Source organism: Polypterus senegalus, chromosome 12, assembly GCF_016835505.1.
Source record: "Polypterus senegalus isolate Bchr_013 chromosome 12, ASM1683550v1, whole genome shotgun sequence".
NCBI classification, from domain to species: domain Eukaryota; kingdom Metazoa; phylum Chordata; class Cladistia; order Polypteriformes; family Polypteridae; genus Polypterus; species Polypterus senegalus.
The window spans coordinates 810,573-834,375 of NC_053165.1; the positions used below are offsets into that span (position 1 = coordinate 810,573).

At 36.9% G+C, this 23,803-nt stretch overlaps 1 protein-coding gene across 1 annotated transcript; it reads right to left on the reverse strand.

Annotated features, from left to right (window-relative positions):
• Positions 1-16,560: 16,560 nt before the first annotated feature.
• On the reverse strand, positions 16,561-19,652 carry gsc (goosecoid). The gene is made up of 3 exons (XM_039771007.1): positions 19,158-19,652; positions 17,777-18,036; positions 16,561-17,293 (listed from the first exon to the last, which is right to left on the reverse strand). The coding sequence occupies exons 1-3, from the start codon at positions 19,465-19,467 to the stop codon at positions 17,144-17,146; spliced, it is 720 nt and encodes a 239-aa protein (XP_039626941.1). The 5' UTR covers positions 19,468-19,652; the 3' UTR covers positions 16,561-17,143.
• Between the last annotated feature and the right edge of the window lie 4,151 nt (positions 19,653-23,803).

A 23,803-nucleotide genomic window follows, 5' to 3' on the forward strand; every position in this document is an offset into this window, starting at 1 on the left:
AAATCTTGCACATGGTGCATCAAAGGATAGAAAAAAGTAAAAAGTTGGAATAATTCAGAGAAGCATAAAACAGTAGGTAATGCTAATAAACTGTAAATATAGAGTAAAAAATATGTTTTAGTAACCCAAACCAAACCAATTTTCCTTTTTCTTCTTCTGTCCTTCAAGATTTCACATCTGTCACTTATGAGGTTGTTACAGAAAGAAAAGGCTTACATTAAATGCTGTGTATCTGAAATATATGGCATATTTTAAAATACCAAACACACATTATAAAACATCTGCCCCACAGAATATCACTCTTAAAAACTTGAAAAATCTAAAGCAAAATCTAAAAATTACAACAAATAATTTACAGAAAAATTCTGGTCAAAGCAGGTATCAGGGTTATTAACAACTGAATTTGTAGAAACTGCTCTAACCCAAGTGATACATGTATAAAGTTTCACCAGTCTTTAGGAGTATTAGTGTTGGTTTAAGATCTGATTTAATTTAGCAAGGTCCTCTCCTTATAATAACACTCCAGTTTGTCAGGAATAAAGCCTGCTCGGCTTTAGTTTTGACTATTATTGCCTTTTTCTCTGCAATCCTCCCTTGTGTTCCTCCTCTATTCTCGGTTTAACACGGTGACAAATTCATGTTACTGGTTACAGACACTAATATGAAAAATCTGGATGTCAAAACGTCTTGGGTTATATACAGATCAATACTTTCCTTGCATCACACATTCACATACATGATAATTACTTTATTACCATGTAACACATCATGATCTTACAACTGGCATCAGAATGTGTCACAAAAGAGCAGTGTTGTCATGAAACAAACCAATAGAAGGTCTGGATCAACCAACCTTTCATCCAGTAATAAACAAAACCCCAAGAAATAGCACAGAATAGATGTTCCTCATGTTATAATTGTAATTATACAGTTATACATATATACAGTGTTATGCATGCGCACCTAAGGATCACCATCCAAGCTCTTCCCAGGTATGCAATTGCATCCCGGGCCAAGAGGGGGCACCGTCACTAACGGTCTTATCACTTTCTTCCTTCACACTTCCAAGAAACTGCACAGTAAGGGCAACTGACTCCATCCCTTCCAGTCTCTGGGCTTTAAAAGGCTGACTGCTCTGAAGGAGCAAAAAAAGATTACAATATACCAACTGTCAAGGCAACTCAGGCCCGTTCTTCAGGGAAGATGGAACGTAATGTCTTTGCCTTTAGTAGTGGGGCCTGAGCTGCCTTGAAAGCTTGCATATAGTAATCTTTTTAGTTAGCCAATAAAAAGTGTCATTTTGCCTGACTTCTCAGAACTAAAATGTATTTGAATTTCTGATGATTGACGGAACATTCATGATAAGCATTCTAAAAGCTGTTGAAGAAGACAGGTTTCAATCTGCTTGTCTGGCATCCAAGCACAATTTCCATTTTCTTACACAAAACCTGCTACTGATTTTTTTTTTTCTGTTTCCTTTTAAAACACTTTTTGTGATTCTTTAACCAAGAAGTCCAGAATCCATGAATCCATCATAAATCCCATATCCAAGACATTTCTCCTTGTTATACTAATGAGTAAGGAGAACAGGCCACTGGCATTGACTCAGCAGCCATATACGTGTCACCCACAAGCTCTGTAAAATGAAGAGAGCATACAATCAGTTCTCTGTCCTTAATGTCAAAAGTTATCAGTTTATTTCATTGAGTATTGAACAAAAATCTTCCAGGTTTGAGTGCAATAAATGTCCAATTCAGAGTCATGATATCCTGAGGACTACCTACTACCTTCAGAAACTCTTACAGATGTGGTGCATCAGCTCCTCTATTATATGGTCTGCCAATACACAAGATGTTTTGTGCATACTTTTTAAGGAAACACCCTGCCACTGTTGTTCAAGATATCCAAGTCTCTTGCTGTTCTCATTTATATCTTCAAGTCCATGACATCCTATTACATACTCATAACCAGTATTGTCCCTGCTGATTTTAACGCTGAGGTTGCCCATCAGCAGGGTTATCTTTAAGGGGGACAAAGGGCATGGCCACCTTGTCACACACACAAATGCATATATAAATGCATACATGTTGAAATACTGTATTCAAGTGTCACATAGACTTTTTTCAATCCCCAACCTCCAGAGCCCCACCATTCTAACTGTTGTCTCTCCTGTTATTTTCTGCTCCCTGACACCACCCTCCCCTGACCCTCCAGTCTAACGCCATTTTCATCCTGGCCCCACTCACCCTTTCAGATGGCCTTTTTCCATTAAGGTGTTAATGTCTCTTTGTGGGCCTTCTGTCAAGATAGACTACAATCTGCTGTTGAACTGTTGTTTGGTTGCGTAATACTCGTTTGTAGATGCATAGCACTGGGTAAAATTCACATGGATTGTGTTCTTTGTGGTATGGATGAATGTCATAATGATTATTAGACTAAGGACTTCCGGTATTATGATTGCCCTCTGTGCTGTTTTTGACAGCATCAGTGTTACTCTATGGACAGCTGCAATATTGTCCTCCTCCTCTTCAAGAGCCTGTTTTGTCCATACTGAGTCCATCTGATCTCATTAGTTTCCTCTTCCTGTTGCTATTTTTGAAGCTTTTGTTGTCTTGTGCATTGTCCATATATTCCATATTTGATGTTGATGGTCCTAGTTGTAAGTAGGATTGTTGTCCTTGTGGCTTCCCGAAATTTCAGGTTTTCACCACATGGCATATGAAAGTGTAATAAAGAAGCCCACTTGCTTCCCCGAAATTCTTCTTGAGATAAAAAAAACCAAATAGGAATTGGATTCTAAAAAGGTCTTAAAAATAATACAATCTCTGACACAATTTAGAAGGACAAACTGGCTGGAAGGACTTGTATAAATCTTTTACAGTACCTCTTAAGTATCACTAACAGTTTCTCCCTTCTTACATATCTCTCTCTGTTTTTTTCCCACAAACACATTTAACCAACCTCATCCCAGAATTCATTTTGTACATGCTTCAGAATCACTTCTGTGGATACATAATCATCTTGGCCTACACAGAAATCAGATCTGAGCCCTGTTTAGCAGTCTCCATACCCCTAGGCCAATATATAGGCATTTTAAGGGCAGGCATCTCAATGAGCTTCTGAGCTACCTGTCTTAATGGAGTAACACTGATCCATTCTTGTCACTTAGGAATTGTCTGCTGCCACCTTTCCCTTTGGGGAGAAATTACAGGTCTCATTCAAGTCTTCAACTACCTCTACCTTACAAACAATGTAGTCCCATATTGGACCTTGAGCTGTCAGTCCTCGTAGGACATACTGTTACTCTGGTGCCCACAACAGAAATACTTGGTTATTCATGGTAGAATCTGGAAATATTGTCTACAGGTGGCATCTGTCTTCTCATACTAACATTCAATTGCTAGTGTTAGTTTTTCTGTCAGATTTTAGCTTATGTCAGACTCTTCTGTTGTCCTTTGTCTTCTTTTTTGCTGATTTTACATAGCTGTCATGAATTGCTTTCTCTTAAAATGTTTTTTATGATTGCTACTAATATTTTTGCAGCATATTTTACAACTTTTTGTCCATTTAGAAGTTTTTTGAATATGTGTGTGAGAGTGGCAGAAAGTGACTGTAGTTGCTCAACAAGCACCCCATGTTTGGTTGCAGCGGGTGGAGAGGTTGTTATCTGACGTTGTTTATTTGTATTTACACTAAAGCGATGTGAGAGTGCTGAAAAAAGGAGACAACTAAAAAAATATTAATATAGTAGAAAATGATATCATTTATATAAGGCAGAATTTAGGGAAATGTCGGCTTTAAATGATACCAATTTGGTTAGAAAACAAATGTGCGAAGACAGAGGCGTAACATTTATGAGTGAGTTATAGACTCCCCAAGCTGGCAATAGTGTTACTATACAAAGTTTATATGGGAAGTAACTTTAAATAAAAACAGATGGAAAATGGTTTCTACGTGTCATTTTTGCACTAATATAGACATAAAGAGATTATTTACAGTTAAATTCCAGTGATTTTAATGTATTAAGTTTATACAGCATACTGTATATGGAAAAACTTAAGCTATTTAATTTATTAAGTCAACTTTTGTGCACATGCAGAAAAGTCCTAAAGAGATAAACTGGGATGTGGTTATTGTTATATAGACAATAAGGAGTAGTTAGGTAGAGTTCAGAAATATTTTAGGTCAAGTTCTGATGGACAAGTTGATCCCAGCATTTACTAGTTATTGACAATTCACATCTACTTTCTCCTCGATGGAATTAGGAAGGAAACCATGGAGAGAAAAGACACCTCGGTATTAACGGTAGGTCTTTCAAACACATGCAGAAAATAGTTAAAAAACTTATACAAAATGTCAAAGTTTAGTTCAAGAAAATGATTGTGTTTCATTAATTTAAAAGTAAGGCAGAGGTCAAGTAGGATTTGTTAAAAACAATAAAGAGGAATTTAGAAACAGAAAAGGTAATATCACATGCTTTCAGTTCAAGTTTTTCTGAAGTTTTCATCTCCGAGAAAGTCAGAAACCTCCTAGTAGTTCTAAGAACTATTATTGCAATACTGAATGATTTGGAGATTTCCTAGAAGAACTGCTAACGTTTAAAATTCTAAAAGTTCAATAATCACATGTACTGTCTAACTAGAGTGCTCAAGGAAAATGCTGATCATATACAGAATACGATATTGCCTACTTTTATGTATCTTGCAAAAATCATTGCGTACACTGGAGATTTTTAAGGACTGGAATTCATCAAATGTTGTTCAGTTATATGATAATGGTGTATGAGCCAACCCTTAGAGCTAAACTTGGTTTAATTTGATCTGTTTCAAAGAAAATTAGGGGAAGCAATTATTAAATACAAAGTCTGTACAACAAATACCATGAACAGGTGTGTTAGTCAACAGCTTATACGAGTGTTTTACTTATATATTAAAATATAACATGAGACCAACAGAATAATTTGATTAAAGTGGCAGTTGTAATAGCACTTACTATGTCTAAAGTAATCTAAGTTAATAGATTTCCTCACTGGGGACACGTAATCAAACTGCAAGATGAGGGAAAACAAAACACTGTGCAGATATGTGCAAACTTGTCTTAAATTCAGAAACGAATGGTCGTGGCATGAAGAATCTGGGATGACTGCATGGGGCTGCTAGTCTTTAGAATTTAGATCAGTGTCATGTGCGTGTCAGCGGATGTTGCCCTTAAACTCCATTATGTACTTGAGAGGCTTTATCTGGAATATTGTGTGTCATTTTGGCCACGATACAACAAAATGGTAAATTCCAGAAAAGAGCTACTAGACTTGTTCCAGGACTACAGCGTATTCATTACATGGGAAGATTACAACAATTTGATCTTTTCCTTTTCAGCAAAAAACTGGTTGGATAGGTGTCACATATTACTGTAAAGAAGAGACAGGGATGGATACAAGTGGTAAGTGACTTTGTGTAAATTCTGCACTATTGTTACAGAGTATTTCTTCACAGAAGAATAGCAAACAGTAGTACTTTGAGGACCTTTATACATCCATAACTGTTTGTGGTGTTAGATGAATAGAGATTGTCAATCAATGTTGGGCTGATCAACCTGTCCTTTTGAAAGACTTTATGTTCTGATATACTCATGTCTTATTTTATGTCTCTTAACTTCTGACTTGAAATACTTGACAATATTTATTAATACATCTGTCTTTTTCATGTTGTATATTAAAATAAAGTGACATTTCAGAAATAGAGAAAGTATTTATATTCTTAAAGAAAAAGAATTAATGTGCAACCAAACAATACTGTGAGCTTAATTTTGAACATATCACTGAAGGATTTTTTTTTTGTCATAATACTATACACTATGGTCGTCATTGAACTGTTTTACTGACTCCAACTCCAACTAGTTAATGATTCATTTTGTGAGTTGTTTTCTATGTAGCTCAAACTCTGTATATTCACTGACATGAATTTGGTATTTTGGCCTTTGTCTGCTGTTATCCTAATGAACCACTTATGCTATCACTATTGGATATTTTAAACCAGACAACATGTGAACTGAACAAGTAGAGTGGAAATACAAATGCTAGCAATAAAAGCTTCACTGTGACCTGTGAATTATTTAGTTTTTGGTTTTCAAGATACCCTCTACTTGAAACTTTAATTTTTTTCTGATAAAGGTTTTGTGTATCGTAACCATAAAAGGTTAAACATTGCTGGACCACAAACAATAACTGCAAAGCAGGGCATAACATACATAACAGGGGGTTTGTGTTTTGAATATATATATATATATATATATATATATATATATATATATATATATATATATATATATATATATATATATATATATATATATATATATATATATATATATATATTGTTTATTTACTCTTTGGTTTGTTTCCTGTATGGGGAGGCTGTGCTACACATTTGTAACATAACCACAAAAGGATAATACTCACTCCTAACTTTAGACTCAGGAATACGCCCAGTAATTGATACAGCTTGCATGGCAGAAATAAGTACAGCAATTTGACATTCTGAAATAATGCAAATATTGAAATGGTTTAAGCAAGAACTGAGGTTTACATATTGATAACTCAGTCATCCATAACAAATAGGCCAACTTCAGTGCTGTACCTGCAAGGCCCTAAACTAAGTAGCCTTCAAATTAAAAAAAAAAAAAAGGGAAAAAGATGTTTTTATTTCTGGATAGTATCCAAATTTTTCAAAACATAATTTTTCTTGGACTCCACTTCTGTTTTTGCAAGTGCTGGGTAAGTGTGTATAAAAAGGTCACAGAAATAATGCTCATGAAGAAAAAAATGCTTGTACTAAATTCATTTCATATATTCCGCTGGTGCAAAAAAAAAAAAAAAAAGAAAAAAAACTTATGAAGAGATTAATTATTCTTGTCCTGCATTATGTATATCGTTTGGACTTTTAGCTTTGAGACACTATATAAATCATAGCTGGACATATAAAGGATTATTACAAATTCACATTTTGTTCCATAGTTAGCATAGCTGCCAAGTCTCAGCAAATGTGTGCTATGATATTTAACAACAGGCTCATTTAAAGCTTTCTTTACTTTTGGGAACCTTTGAAGAGTTTGTTTACATATTTATTTTATTTTTCACCTACTTTATAAAATATGATCATGTCCTGGAAATAATTTGATATTCACTGTAATTCACAGAGAGACTTTAAAACTAAAAAAGTAAATTAAAGGACTTAAATAATAGCCTTCTTAATCTACTGCCTGCCTTGTCACTTTCAGAGCATGATAAATTGCAGCTTTTTTATTTTCGCAGTTTTTTTTCCTTTAACATATAAATAATTTAAAGTGTAAATGTTTTACTTTGGCAAAAAAGGGAATTTCGTTTCTTCCATTTATCATGTGTTTTTGGCAATTTAGTGATGTTTTCAAACATGTCTTTTAAATCAAAATTTAAAAATCTGTCAGCTTTATAGAATGTAATCTCTGATGGATTTTCATGCCTAAATGACACATGCTGTTCTTGATCTATAATAAATGATTAGTATTGTCAAATAAAATTGCAAAGGATAGGCTTAGCAGATTTTAATTGTGTGTCTGTGTGTGTTTATCAGATTGAGAATAAATTTCTTGTGTTCAAAAACATCCACATGTTTGACCACCACGTTAAGGAAATGTAGATGTGGTTCAAACCTTCTACAAAGATCATGAGTCAGAACTTTCATAATTACTAATTAATTCCACTTTAAGACAAATGTGCATGGCAGGATCCAGAATGCCAAGGCCACAACTGACAGAAGTGCTGTACACATAAAATACTGTGTCAGAAGTGGAAATGGATCTCTTCAGTACATTTCTATTTTATTTTTTTCCAGTTATCACAACAGGCTATTTATACCATACATTCATACATATATACGGTACATTAATTCCCAAACCCACTTGATCCAACTCATGGTTGAAGAAGGCCAAGCCTATAGCGCAGCACAGGGAGCAAGGTGGGGAAAAACCCTGAACAGCATGATGGTCCATTTCATAACACACACAGACACAGACACCCTCAAACTCACAAAGTACCAATTTAGGGTCAACCAAACCCTAACCCTAATTCCACAGAAACAATGATTAGACGCATTGTTCAAAACCAGAATGCAAGATTTGTGAGACAGATGAGCTAACCACAGTGAGAGAGAAAGAGATAGAGGGGTTAGGAGCATGCACTGATTAGATAGATAGATAGATAGATAGATAGATAGATAGATAGACGTGAAAGGCACTATATAATAGATAGATAGATAGATAGATAGACGTGAAAGGCACTATATAATAGATAGATAGATAGACGTGAAAGGCACTATATAATAGATAGATAGATAGATAGATAGATAGATAGATAGATAGATAGATAGATAGACATGAAAGGCACTATATAATAGATAGATAGATACTTTATTAATCCCAAGGGGAAATTCACATACTCCAGCAGCTGCATACTGATAAAAACAATATTAAATTAAAGAGCAATAAAAGCACACTGCAAGTTAAACAATGCAAGGTAAAGAGTGTGAGGCAGGTATAACAGACAGTAACTTTGTATAATGTTAATGTTTACCCCCCGAATCTCATAGTGTGGGGTCTCCTCAGTCTGTCAGTGGAGCAGGATGGTGACCACAGTCTGTGGCTGAAGCTGCTCCTCTGTCTGGAGATGATCCTGTTCAGTGGATTCTCCATGATTGACAGGAGTCTGCTCAGCGCCTGTTGCTCTACCACAGATGTCAAACTGTCCAGCCAAGTGCCTACAATAGAGCCTGCCTTCCTCACCAGTTTGTCCAGGCGTGAGGCGTCCCTCTTCTTTATGCTGCCTCCCCAGCACACCACCGCATAGAAGAGGGCGCTCGCCACAACGGTCTGATAGAACATCAGCATCTTATTGCAGATGTTGAAGGACGCCAGCCTTCTAATGAAGTATAGTCGACTCTGTCCTTTCTTACACAGATCATCAGTATTGACAGTCCAGTCCAATTTATCATCCAGCTGCACTCCCAGGTATGTATAGGTCTGTACCCTCTGCACAGTCACCTCTGATGATCATGGGGTCCATGAGGGGCCCAGGCCTCCTAAAATCCACCCCCAGCTCCTTGGTTTTCAGTTGTAGGTGGTTTGAGTTGCACCATTTAACAAAGTCCTTGATTAGGTTCCTATACTCCTTCCAAATGCTGACACAGATCCCTAGCATCCGAGCCACTGCTCCACCCACAGTGCCACAGTGCTAGTAAAATATAAGCGGTGTGAAACATTACTCTGCTAGAAATTATAAGAAACAGTATCAGGCAACAAATGTCCAAAAAATTGAAATTTTTGTTTTGACAATGAGAATACAAAGTGGTGAAATGAGTGGACTTTTTGAATTGCTAGATGAGATACATTTTGTGTGCAGTCTGTATGTTTTCTCCATGATTTCTCATAAAGTATCCGTTGACCATGATAAGCAGTAAATAAACATTCAAGATGGGACTTTTTACAAGATTGTTGTAGCCAAATACAATCAAAATTGTGGAATTTTACTAACCACATAGCACTGAAAATCCACATCATAAAATACCAGCAAAAAGAAAAAGCTTACAACCTCATGCTAAGGTGTAGTCACCTTGTAATTTTCGCTGCTATATCTGTGCTGCATAAAATAGTCTGTCCGAGAGGGGCACACATGGAGTCTTTTTATTAAAGAGAAGTGAACTTTGTAAACTTTCTAGCAGCATGATGTGAGCAACAGATCGTTGCTTGAGGTCCTACTGAGTGGGACATAACAGTGATGATTGACCAAAACTATTTGGCACCTTTGGTCTAATAGTTTGACAGTATTATGAATGTCTACCACTTCAGCTTATGGCCACGCTTTGTAAAAACATAAAATTGATTAGGGAACTGGATTAGAAAAGCTGAAGATTAACTGAAAAGTACTTTTGATGTGTATAAATCTAATGTATATGAGACTAATCCAAGCATTTCTGCTCTTTGGACAGAAGTCTTTGGTTTTGGCTTCCCTTCCAATCAGTGCCCTCTTTAGCTTTTTTGCTAAACGTACATATTGCAGAAGAAATCACAAAGAAGTGATTTAATGGAGGGGTGTCCCTTATGGAGGGAGACCAGTTGCACATGGATGTCAGATTGAAGAGCGGGTTGGACAGCAAGTTGTACATCAAAGAGGAGATGGTAAACTTGAAGGGTCACATGAGGATGTTGGATAAAAGACTGGGGTGTGGGGTATTTGGGGGATAGTGCCACAGATAATCCGATGCCATCCCCTAATAGTATCATCAGCTATGTCTATTATCCCCTGAACACTTTGCCACCCTGCATGACAGAGCTGGCTGTGGTTTCCGATGTTGGTTTTTGCCCTATTAAAAATTCAGGTAAATGCTTTACAAATCAGAAACCATGCACCTCAGGTCTGTTGATAACCTGTTTGCAATGTGACTCTTTAAGTAGCATTTAACAACTTGTGGTTTTAAAAAGGGTGGCACGGTGGCGCAGTGGGTAGCGCTGCTGCTTTGCAGTTAGGAGACCCTTAAGGGTTCACTTCCCAGGTCCTCCCTGCGTGGAGTTTGCATGTTCTCCCCGTGTCTGCATGGGTTTCCTCCCACAGTCCAAAGACATGCAGGTTAGGTGGACTGGCGATCCTAAATATTCCCGGGTGTATGTGCCCTGCGGTGGGCTTGCACCCTGCCCGGGGTTTGTTTCCTGCCTTGCACACCCTGTGTTGGCTGGGATTGGCTCCAGCAGACCCCCGTGACCCTGTAGTTAGGATATAATGGGTTGGATGGATGGGATGGTTTTAAAAACGGACTTTTATCAGATGTTCTTTTTACTTGTTAAGTGAGGTGTTAAAACCCACAGTTTAACAGTAAAATGGAAACTTTGTCTTTATTTGGCATGTTTGCTCAATAAAAGTCTGTCCTGTGATTTAATAAATTACATTTTCTTCTAACATTTACAGAAATAGAATTGTACAACTGTAAGAAAAAAACAAACAGGTGACAATCACTATAGTTCACTTTCCAAGTATTTTAAATATAATTTTGCCCAAAACAAACTCCAAGTGGTAAGTACATGAATACATAACACAGGGAACTATAACAGTATTAAACCACAGTCGCTGCCTTCAGGCTATTTGTATTCAAATTCGCTGATGAAATTTATCACAAATTAAAAATCATAAGTGAACGAAAGAATTAAATTCACAAGTTCAACTGTGATATTGTTGCCTGACAATTACAACGTAAAACCAAGAAACAACCCAGATCTTCTAAAGCTAGCCTTCCTGCTATGGAAAACCTTACTGTATAGCTCATGATAAACGTTCACTCAGCTTGGTAGTTTCCAAGCTCACCCAACATTTACCTTTGTAAACTTTATTTAATTTAAAATTAGAATCTTTAATGTTTAAGTAATTATCTGCTAGCTCTTGGATGCACCATCTGGTCGATGTTACTTATGTGTACTGTATAAGTAATTCATTTTTGAGTTTTTACTACAATCTGAATTGCTTTATAAAGTGTTTTTTAAAGTGCAGGTCGTGATTTATGTTATACACAATAAAGGCTGATTGATTGATTTAGCATTACCAGTTAACCTGACAGCAAGTATTGGACTGCAGAGAAAATGTTGTTTCCATAAAGATCTCGAGCAAACACATAAAAAGTCTTATACTCACACACACCAGGTTGTAAATCCCCAGAACAGCCCCAGTTGCTCACCTTTGTGATCTCATTAACCTAAACCTATAAACGTTTAACTGGATCTTAATTTTTTCAACATGTTGAGATGGAAGCTGGGTGGTAGTAAGAAAAGCTTTCTACTGGAGGAGCAGCAGGGTACAGTCTGTGGATATCCTAGAAATGATAACTCCTGCATACCAACACATACACACTTCTCCACTCTCCTATGATATATCTAAGTGCGCTTACCATTTTCTTTTCTAATTTTCTATGTCTTTGCTAGCATCAAAAAAAGAAGAACACAGATGTTCAAAGCTGCATATGTACATTAAATCTATGGAGGCTTTAAGGCTTGTGCCATGTTTTCCACTCTTCAGTTTGCTGCTTGGCTTGTTCTCCGCTTTTCTCCTTCAAATCTCCACACTGTTTCTCTTCTCTTTGCTCTGACCAAGGCAGTGAGTTCATACATTTTGTATTCAAGGAGAGCAAATCTCCCTTAACCAAATTTTTCACATTATCAAATTAAAAACCAACTGCACACTTCACTTATGTAAACCAAAGTAAATGGAACTGACTTTTGTGTCCTTTGATGATAGTATTAGTAATAATAATAATACCTGTTTTGTCTTTGGTTATATTCATATACAGCATTTATGACTGGCATACTTCTCTTGGATGTTAGGCACTTACTGTATGCCAGTCTGGCTGATTTATCACATACTGCATGATGGCGGCCATGTAACACATATAGAAATTCAGTAAGTAAATGAATCCTGCTGTTTGGTGCTGCTTCTGACAGGAGATCCTGGAAGAAAACGTCATGAAATATACTTGAGGCTATTTACCTAAACATACAGAACTTTTCAAAACATTATTCCATATTCTTAAAGAGGATACGTTTTTATTCTTGAAAATAATAATATGTTGTATAGTTGCTGTTTATTCATATACAGTACCTAAATATAAGAATTAAGTTTGAGAAAAAATAAATGAATACACAGTACATCAGACCACAGCAACAGAACAAGAAAGAGTTCAAGAAATCATTGACAAGTGAAAGAGCCGTCTGCTGTTCTCCAAAAGGCACTTTGCTTCTTGTTTTACTTTACTATTGGTTTTCATTGTCCATGCAAGTGAAATAAATTTCAAATTACGATGTATCACTTCCCAAAGATTAAGCATAATAAGAGTTGACCTGACTAAAGTGTTTAAATATTATGAAGGGAATTAGTGCAGTGGATCGAGACGGTGACTTTAAAATGAGTTCATCAGGAACACGGGGACACAGTTGGAAACTTTTACACAAACATTAGGAAGTTGTTGTTTTTTTACACAGAGAACCACAGACACTTGGAATAAGCGACCAAGTAGCGTGGTAGACAGTAGGACTCAAGGACTTTCAAAACTCGACTTGATGTTGTTTTTTAGAAGAATTAAAGTGGATAGGAACAGTGAGCTCTGCTGGGCTGAATGGCCTCTTCTCATCTAGAATGTTCTAAAGTCCTAAATTAAAGAGTGGGCTGGAATATAGAAACCAGTTACAGATTTAAATTTATACGTTAATCTGTCAATTAAGCAGGACTTGCAAATGACATTTCTAGACTGTACCTATAAAACTATTAATCAGTCTTTAGCCTTACTTGTGTGATGTATGTGGCTTTATTATTGATATACTGTCTAAACCTCAAGGCTGAAATCTCTGATCCCCACTTTCTCTATAGAGATTTCGTACCAGGTTGTTGCAGCTGCAGAATGTGGGTTTGTATATTTATGACACACATTACATCTACTGTACATTCACACGTGTGCGCGCACACACACACACACACACACATATCAGTATATGAAATGTAGGTGTATATATATTTACTATTTAAAGTACCAACATCAAATAAAGCACACACTCAATTTCATATATATATAGCTATATATACACACACACACACACAAGGGACGTTGAAATAGTTTCCGCACTTTTATATTTTCGTTAGAAACGGTAAAGACGGGAGGGAGGAATAATAATTGGGTATTAAAAAATTAGTACGACGCTGAGAAAAGTGCATCGCAAACGAAGGTGAATATGAAGAAAAGTTGTGTACATTTCTTTTTGAAATTCTTAATAAACAGAGTTTTAAAAAGTGAAACGTTTTGAACCTCCCTCGTGTGTGTGTATATATGTATATATATATATATATATATATATGTCTGTGTGTGTATAAAATGTGTTGTTTTTTTTTTTACTTTATGTAGGCTCATTAAATATTATGAAATGGATTAAGCGCGTGATACATAAGACATTGCATTTTTTTTTTGTTTAATTTTTAACCTTCATTGTGAATTAAACGGTTTGTTTTTTCAGATGCATATATAACACATATCACTGTGTATATTATTTTCCAGTAAAGTATTTCAAGGACGTACAAAAGACAGCGCTTCCTATAGGGAAGTTATACTTAGGATCTGTGATTTAACATTCGGTACAAAACCTGACAAAACTGAATTGGAGAAATGAGAAGGCGAAGCAGTTCCTTTTGCATCGTCACCTCTTCACTAAACACACACTTATTAGGTTTTATTAAAATTTAATCTCAAACTCATATCTTATAAATATTTGATGATGTGGAAAATGTTTGTCTTTTTCTGTTAAGTAACCCGAGTCTTCGATGCATTCCGGCCAATCCCTGCACTCCCTCACGAGTACCAAAACGCGATTCATTTGTAGATGAAAACTTTGAACTCTGAACTGGTAAAAAATAAACTTCAGTCACTTTCGCCAGCCACAAGAAGTAGTTAAAAGCAGAGCCTTAACTTGTCGGCAACTTGCGCGCAAACGTACAGTCAAGTGAAAAACGGTCAAATTCTGCAGGTGTCGGGTATTCAGAAATAAACCCTGCAGTCAGTGACTGAGAAGCACAAGACAGCCTTTTGAAATTTTAGAAATTATACCAGTGTGAGATGTGTAATTGGATAATGTCATCTTGAACTTTTATTTGTTGCGAGTCGCACTGGATGATCCCAAATCGTCTTCACCATGAAGACTATCAGCTATATTTACCTTACGCATCTGCCTTCGTTACAAATTCCACTTTATGGTACCTGACTTTTTAACTTTCCAATTTGCTTCATCATTCAGCAGAAAGCGCCAGTTTCTCCCTTTTAAACAGTCCTTTTCTTCGTACTATATAAAATATCTCTTCGCAATTGTATGTGTTACCGTCGCTTGGAGTCCCTTTTGACGAAGAGTTTCATCTGTTCGTGAGATAAACTCACTGTACATTTTGATAATATACTCCCATGTCATCATTTTTTTCTGCATATTTAATCTTCCTAATGAAGCCATTCATTCATCTGTTATGTCTTCCATTATACACCACAGTGTAGTCTCCTCCTCAGTTATACCAGTGAAACGAGTAACTTTCGTTTTCCCCTGAAGTAACGCTGCCTGTTACGTGTGGCTGAGCAGATCAGCTGTCGTTTCCCGAGTGTCCCGCACGTTCAGCGAGCAGGTGCGCAGTGCGCAGTGAGCAGAGAGCAGGTGACCGTGCGGGTGCAGCAGCGGTGCTCTTATACGAGTAAGCATCAGTATCATCTTTCAAGCCCTCGAAATAAGAATGTTAAACCCTCCAGCAGCCTGATCATCCCTGCATAGCATCTTTTTGTTAACCAGGAGACAGCTTTCAAATAAAATAGTTTTAGTAATCGCGGTCTTAACGTTCTTTAAATAATACATCCTGATGTTATGCTGTTTCAAGAGCAAACGATCAGTTTTTTATAAAGACAAAACCTTCATTTTTTCCTTCAAATATGGGGGGGAGTGATGGAGAAATGTCGTGCACCCGATGACACACGTGGAGTGCCCCCTCGACCCTGAACATATCACAGAGCTGCAGAACTGGCCAGTCCAGAATAACAGCACATGCGTTTGAAACGCCTTCATTTGTGCCTAAAATAATCGTCTGGCTGCGTGCTTTCAATGCAGGCGATCGGTATAAATAATATCCGTTTTTTAAATGTCAGCTCATTGCCAATAACTGTTAGGTTAGTTAGGCTGTTGTTGGCCGCTGATTTCGAATAGAAATTGAATTAAGTATTTAATCGTGTTGTATTGAACGTATTACGTGACACATTCTAATTATATTTTATTACAAGAAAATACCATTAAATATTTTCAGCCGTGGCGAGGTTTGGTATATGTTCATCAATACCTGAGCTCATTCCACCAAAACCTTCAAAGAAAAGAAAGAAAGCCCCCTTTTCCTTCAGGCATGTATCCAGTTTTTGAGAGAAGCTGACTGGACGCCACATTACAGCGCACTCGCTAACGGAGAATATTGACAGTTTATAGTGTAAAATATGAAGATGACACAGAAAAGATAGCATTAAAATAAATAAATAGTAAAAGCAAATAAAGTAAAGTACTATAAAATATGTTCTGAGTGATTCACTCCACCGTACTTCCGTGGGCTTTAGATAAAAAGACTGCGCATCAACTTACGTGATAACTTCTATACAAACACCGAAGTTTTTTTTTTTTTTTACTAACAAATACAAATAATTTTAACTTAAATAACCCTGTAAGGATAAATGACAGGTGTGTCCTGTAGAATTTCAGTTCTCAAATACAACGACCAGTAATACACTTACGAAGTGATGTGATTATTATTAGTATTTATTATCTTGCATGGCATTTTCTTTTTAGACGCAGTGAAACAATTCACGCAGTGTTCTCTTGTTTCATTTGACGTTAACGTTTTTGCTTAAAAATTGCGTAAGCTACATGGAAATATCAAATTGGAAAATCCTGTCACAAATTTAAATGAACGACAAGAATGAAAATTTTAAGATACTTAAGTTATTTTTATTCAGTATGAAGCATTTCTGATAATGGAAATTTGCCTTGCAAACATGCCACCACTCATAATGAAATATTAACTGAAAACCCAGCCAACTGCTGTAAACTTCTGCATCTCACATTTTTACTCAGAATTCAGCAGCAGCATCCCGTTGACTGCAAGTGTGTATCCGTAGTCGGCACCAGTTATAAATATGTATTCTTACATTCGGCAAATCCACGTCTCTGCATTTTGTCCAAATGTCCATGTAACCAGCTTCTGTCCAAAGTAAACTTCACTATTTAAAAAAAAAAAATCAGCATTGCGTTTCCAGGCGTTTTAATACGAGAAAGGTTTACTGTACACCTTACGGGCTTAAGTCACTTTTAACTTAAATACTGTATCCATCACATCAATATATATATATAATATTTTCATATCTATATTTGTGCAACATCATCGCAACACATTTTATTACATCAACTCCACACATTATATACACTATGTACAAAATACTTTAGGGTTTGTGCAAGATTTTCGACTCCATGCGCGAAAAAGTCCGGAGCCTTTAAATTGTAAGGAAGACCGGAGAAGAATTTATCAGCTGTCCGAGTCCACGTCGCTCTTCCCTTCATCTTCCGTTTTTTCAGTCGATATTTTCGACTTGTTCCATTTCTGCGAGTTTTCCGATTCTTCCGAAGATGACCTCTTTTGACGTCTCCATTTGGCTCTACGATTTTTAAACCATACCTACAATCAAAGCAGACAGAGGGCCCGTTAGTAAGCGCACAGTCAGTATGTAATGACAGACTTCTCAAGTACAGCATACTGTATAACGGAGAGCAACTGTCGAGTACCAAAGCATCATGGGATGTCTCAAAGTGAGCCTCTAAAAAGGTTAACATCATGAAATAACGGGGTCAGACTCTGAGAATAAAAATCAACGTGCAACCTTTCTACTGCCGAATTTCAACGTCATCAAAATGACACATTAGGTATCCTCTAATCTTTATCTAATCTTGCTTACATGTCGCCTGAAGAAGGGGCCTGAGTTGCCTCGAAAGCTTGCATATTGTAATCTTTTTAGTTAGCCAATAAAAAGTTTCATTTTGCTTGGCTTTTCTGTACATTCACAAAGGCTAACACGGTACAACACCCGAGTACTAACAGCTACAGCTAAACTTAACACATAACATTAGGGTTATAAAATTCAGTGGCCTTCTTTCTGCTTACCTCAACTTTTTCTTCTCTGAGATGTACTCTCCTAGCCAGTTGCTCCCTTGTTCCCACATCGGGGTATTTCGTTTCTTGAAACAGGTTCTCCAAGGCCTCCAACTGTTCGTCGGTAAAGATGGTGCGGTGTCTTCTCTTCCGTCTGCAGTGCAGTTGGTTCAGAAGCTGTAATTCTGTCCTTGACAGGGTCCCCACATTCATATACGACATCATTTGATGAGGGACCGGGGACAGCAAAACCGATCCAGGGCCTTCGTAACCTTAAACAAACAATAAAACGCTCACGTTACAAACAGAAAACGAGCAGGCAACTGTGTTAGTTTGAAAAAAATAAAATGAGCAAGTGCAGCGCCACACATACACGTTGTTTAAAAAGCTGTAAAAACGCGAAGGTAAGACGTTTACGAAAAAAAACGCAATTTGGTACGCATCTAAAGTAACTGCAACGATTTCAAGAAGTACAAAAAGAATTAAAGTCATTTCGGCGTACGTCAGCACAAAATTCGACCCTACCATAAAAAGATCGAGTACACGCGAGACCTCCCGAACAACTTATTCATTTAATTCAGTTACCTGACAATGCGTATCATGATGCAACAAATATCCTTGGGAAACTACTAGCACACACACAAACACTCACACACACCCACACACACGGGTATAACACAGATATGTCTTATATTCATAAATGTCGTTTGCTTACACAGGCCTTTCTTAGTTCATGTTAAAATGAGCAGATGGCCTAATATCAGTGTAATATAGCGCCTGCATGAATCCAAACACTTACTGAGTGGCGCTCCTATTTCTCCAATCAATATGGGGAGGCCAGTAAGTTGTAGGATTCCACTCCACTTTCCTAACATGTTCCTTTACTACAAAGGGCGAACCGTCCATCCAGCCATTGTCAACTTGGTGACCCTGAACTGAATTGACTTGCCATCTATTTTGCAAATACAGTTGACATAAAAATCCAGAAACATTTATAATGTTGTAATTAACCAAACGCACACAGACAAACTTTCATTCATCTGTCCTCCCATTTTCGGAAGCTGCCGTTTCCATTTACCGGTCGGCTTTTCTACATGAAGAGCTGTGGCTGAGTGCTTAACTAAAAACAGCAGTTACAAATGCGCTTTACCAAAATGATCCCGAAAAGGTACAGGAATCTTTTACTGCAGCTTTTCAATTTTTTAACACTACAACCAATAAAACGCCGTAAAGCTATCAGGAGAGCAACTCATCTTAAGTTAATCAGCACCCATATATACTCGCCTTAGTTAAAGTATGCATGCTTAAAATATTTCACGCACTTCGAATGCCACAATCACATGTATGTGAATAAATCATAGAGAGAAACAGAAGTGTTTGGGAGATATCGTACCTGCCGGGATGCACGGGCACTGCTGTGCGCCGAGGGGTATTGTGCCGCAGCACGCTGGTCCAGCGGCGCCCTGCACGTGAAATTGTCCATAGTAATAATTGTTATATCCAAGTCTAGATCCACTCACAGCTGACATGTTGGAGGCTGGGTGTCCTGAGTGGGGGTAAAGCCCACTGTAGTCTGCTGTAGCGTAAAGAGAGTCGGTCAGATTAGAAAAGACGGCCGGCGCATTCCGATGTAGTAAAACTGACTCCTTACAGCTGGGTCTGCCAGCCAAAATACTGTCGATGCTGAACATGCCAGCAGGCATCACTGAAAAACTTTAGACTTGGAAAAAAATGCTTATTAGGACCGCAACATAAAGACACTGGGAGAAAAAAAAGTTAAACCAACAAAAAAGTGCAGTATAGAGAAAAGCAATCTTTTTCAGCGCGTTTTCAGTTTTCTGGCATTACTTTACTGTCCCTCTCACGGTTTTCTTATGTTTGTGATCCATCTCAACTTTCCTGTTTTATACCCGACTGACGTCATCGATCATTTAAGCTTCAGCTTAAAATGTAGATGACAAAAGCAAAACCAGATAGGGGGGCGGACGGGCGCTGCTGCGCACAATGGTGTGAAAAGCGCCGATCTGTGTATTGAGAATTAATGAAATTAAGTTAATCCTTTCAATTAGCAGACTTTTGTCAAAATCGCCATGCGCTGCTCGATGTCTACCCTAGCAGCTAATTGTACACGCTAATCTGATTAATGCCATTGTTCACAGTGGAGATTTACTGCCAACCTCTCTATTAACTCATTATCGCGGATGGTATTTTTCGTCGAGGGGGGCTCGCTATCTCGGTTAGACATGCAATGCAAGTGTCTTCACTCTTTTTTTGTAATAGTTAACCACAGGAAGAACAGAAATCCTCTTAGACGAGTTTATTATGAGCACAGTTGAGGAAACTCGTAAGATAGATGTGGGCGATTTCCAGTTCTGTCTATTTCACTGAAAAACATTTTGGGATTCTCCGCGAGTAGAAAATAAAACTTTGCGTTTTGCAGCTGGCATTATTCCCTTTCTCCTATGCCACATACAGTACTGCTGTGTATCGGTAACTGCCTACTGTAAATGGAGTGAGTGATGAGCATATTTAGGAAACATTTAAACTGACGTCCATCTAGTCACAGAGGTGCATATCAATGTTTACGATGACTTACTTGAATGCAGAGTTTACTTTAACAAACACACTAAATGATACACTGCATGCAAAATGAAAATGTGTCCTGGTTAAATACCAAGGTGTTTTATATGCGCAGCGGGGTAATACTATAAGGCTAGGTTGCTTTAACCACTTGTTGCTTTCAATAAAATAAAATAATGATAACACAAAAAGGGGAAACATATAAACCGACTACATAATATTTGATCTACCTTCTTTAATGCGCAGATTTTAAAAAAGCAGTGCGAATGGCCGGTCGTCTCTTTAAAGCGTCTAAGCGTAATTTCCTTTGCCAATTTCCCGATTCACGCCACGGTAGCTGGTACTTATTAATCAGTTAGTTACAGTTGCTTAGTAATTTATAAAGATTTCACAAATGGGCCATTCGAAAGCATGCCCGCCTACATTAAAGTCCGCTTTGTAAGGCTGTATAGAAAGAAGATGGCATATTTCGACTTAATTGGACTCATAAAGCAATTAACAGCAATTTAGGAGAGCCATTTCTAGAAAAGAGACGAGTCTGTCTGTAGCATTAAGCACAAGAGAGTCCTTTTAAGACAAAGTCATGAGCACCTGAAGTCAGAATGTTTAGGAAATGTATTTTTATTAATTATTTTGAAAGAACGGAGCCCATTTAAAGTTATGCTTCTGTTTCAAATAAGCTGCGACTTCTTAATGGCACCAACAAGGAAATACAGGCAGTCCAAAGTTTTCGATTTTCTTTCAGAATTCCATATCATGCTTCAACTTTAAATACTTTTTAGTCATAAACGAAAAGTATTCGTCCCCCACTGGTTCGCATGTTTTGTCGCCTAACACGATTTGCAATTGTTGAAAATCTGTCGTGTATTTGGTTCTCTTGTTATTTGCAAAAGCGCCGGTCTGACACGACTGTCACACAGAATCCACAGGAGGTGAACACGAAGAGATTAGTGTATTTACCCCATCAGCAACCCTATCAAAGTAGATAGGAAATTGTACGTATTAAATCTAAACACCCCATTAGTATCCGTTTTCAAGGAACAAATTATACTTGCTGGGATAAGATAACACTCATTTGCGCTTCCTTTCTTAAAGTCACTAAATACTTATTACAATTTCACAGACCATTCAAATTCAATTTACATGTGCGAGATAAATGTAGGAATGCAGAGTGATATCCAAATTAATATAAATGTGATACTCTTAGAACCCTTCATTAAAAATAAAATCATATGCGCTCAGAGGCGTTTTCTTTGTTTACTTGTATTAGAGAATATGCGTCTTTAAAACTTTAATTATTTTTGCTTTGCAGATTGAATAGGTAGACCGATGCACTTTCACTCCGCGTCTCATTTTCTCTCTGTGTGTGTGTTTTTTTTATTTTAAGAATATCTAATTTAGAATATAATACAGAAAAAATAAACACCGCTTTGCATGGCAAATGAAAAAATAAACACGAAGCTTCAGTGCATCAGTGAGCTATGTATCTGCAGTAACTTAAAATAGATGTACGCAGAATATGTTTTATTACTTTTACTTTGTTTAAATAAGTGTGTCTAGCTGTAGTCTCTGCCTGCCTTAAATACGAATGAGGCTGTTTACGACAAATTCATCTTGTTTCGTCTGACTCGGATCCTCAATAATTTTTAAATCATGGAATTATATAAACACGCACAATATAGATTTGAATCTCAGCACGAGTGTAAAATTGAGAAATTTTCAACAAAATCACATTTTATTATAAAATGCATCACTGAAAAAAAAAACCCTTCGTTGCTAAGCAATTATTTGTTACTCAATCACAGTTTGATCTAGGAGGCAGTTAACTAGAGTCCAGCTGCAAATATTGTAACCTCTCAAATTGCAAATATAAGGCATTATTAGCATAAGACCCGTCCTCTACTGACGCGGGCGTGTGCCTTCAGCTTCGGGGGAAGCGAGTAGTAGACACGGACGGACTTCGTGCGCTCCACTCACTTTTATCAAACGATAAAGCGGCAAGTGCGTCGAGGACATTCTGTTACATGGTGTCTGTCGCGCTTCGTTCTGTGTTTTCTGAAGCGCCCACTGCAAAGGCGCTATATAAACTATTCACAGTCTGAAGAGACGAGCATGCAAGTGCTAGTTATGTCATCTACCGCTACGTTTCTGCAATATGTGAATCTTTTTATTTTAGTTTTCAGTTATTTCAAGTCACAGATTTACATCTGTATCTGTGTCAGAATGAAAATCTCCCTCTCAATTTTATAGTGGCATCTATCTATCTATCTATCTATCTATCTATCTATCTATCTATCTATCTATCTATCTATCTATCTATCTATCTATCTATCTATCTATTATATAGTGCATTTCACATCTATCTATCTATCTATCTATCTATCTATCTATCTATCTATCTATCTATCTACACATTTTAAGTTTAGTTAATGAATTCTTTCAGGGTAATGTTCATTAGTAGCTTGTCAGATGTTTATGAGAGTGTTCGCGCTGGATGAACAGAAGCTTGCTGTTCATAGTAAATGTGTTTACTAATTGCTCATAATTAATTCACGTGTTAGTCGGCTTATTTTCCTGCAGTGCGGTGGTTTTGTGCACCACACAGCCCATATTGGACACATATGCAACAGTTTGAGTATTTAAGTCATTTGTCACATTCCTTTTTACAGAATATTTGTCTCTTAAACAATTGAGAAGTTCAAATTATAATCTTTGAATTGATCGATTGTGAACTTTTTATCAACAATGCTAACCAGTGTTTCCATTCAAAGAAAGCTTTATTAATGAAGACCTTTTACTTTAATGTCAAGAGGATTTGAAATTTAAAAAGTAAATTATGGAGTTTGAATGTCTTGCCAAGTTATGGGTCAAATGCATTTGTGAAAAAATTGCTAAAAGAGCATATGGTCTTGAATTTTTCTACAATGACTAGTGTTTAAATAAATTGCTTGTACTGCTTAACTTCATGTATAATTTTGACAGAAATTGGCCTATAGCCTTTTGATATGTAAACATTTCAGTCTTTTATGCCGTATGAAAAGGCACTTGCTCTTTGAGCTTTGGTTTGTAGTCACACTATAATTAAAAAAAGAAAGAAAAAAGAACTGGCACCTCACATTAATTTCTTACATTTCATCTTTCAAGTGGCAGTCAAAACAGTTGAGAGTAAAATAAAATGCTTAAAATAGCCATTTGGAATTAAAAGCCATGAATGAGGTGTGAAGGCACCATTTACAATGTGAATAGATTGCATCAATCATAGCCATAAGTGGTCTGGAGAGGACAGGATTCAGACATGCTTGCAAACTTAATTGGAGGAAATAAGTTTTATATAAATAAATACCAAAACGAGTCAAACGCAGCAGGAAAAAAAATAAACATTTGAAATTTTTAATTTTCCTGCTTGTTATCATTTTTAAATAAAGGGAAAATGCATGATGATATGTATAGCATCAGGCA

What these genes read in the sequence shown, in the direction of transcription:
- gsc (XM_039771007.1), bottom strand. Translation starts at nt 19,467, where the DNA reads ATGCCTGCTGGCATGTTCAGCATCGACAGTATTTTGGCTGGCAGACCC. An exon ending in GTGCCCGTGCATCCCGGCAG is followed by an intron (nt 18,037 to 19,157) that starts GTACGATATCTC and finishes TGTTTGTTTAAG; the next exon opens with GTTACGAAGGCCCTGGATCG. An exon ending in TCAGAGAAGAAAAAGTTGAG is followed by an intron (nt 17,294 to 17,776) that starts GTAAGCAGAAAG and finishes CTTTGATTGTAG; the next exon opens with GTATGGTTTAAAAATCGTAG.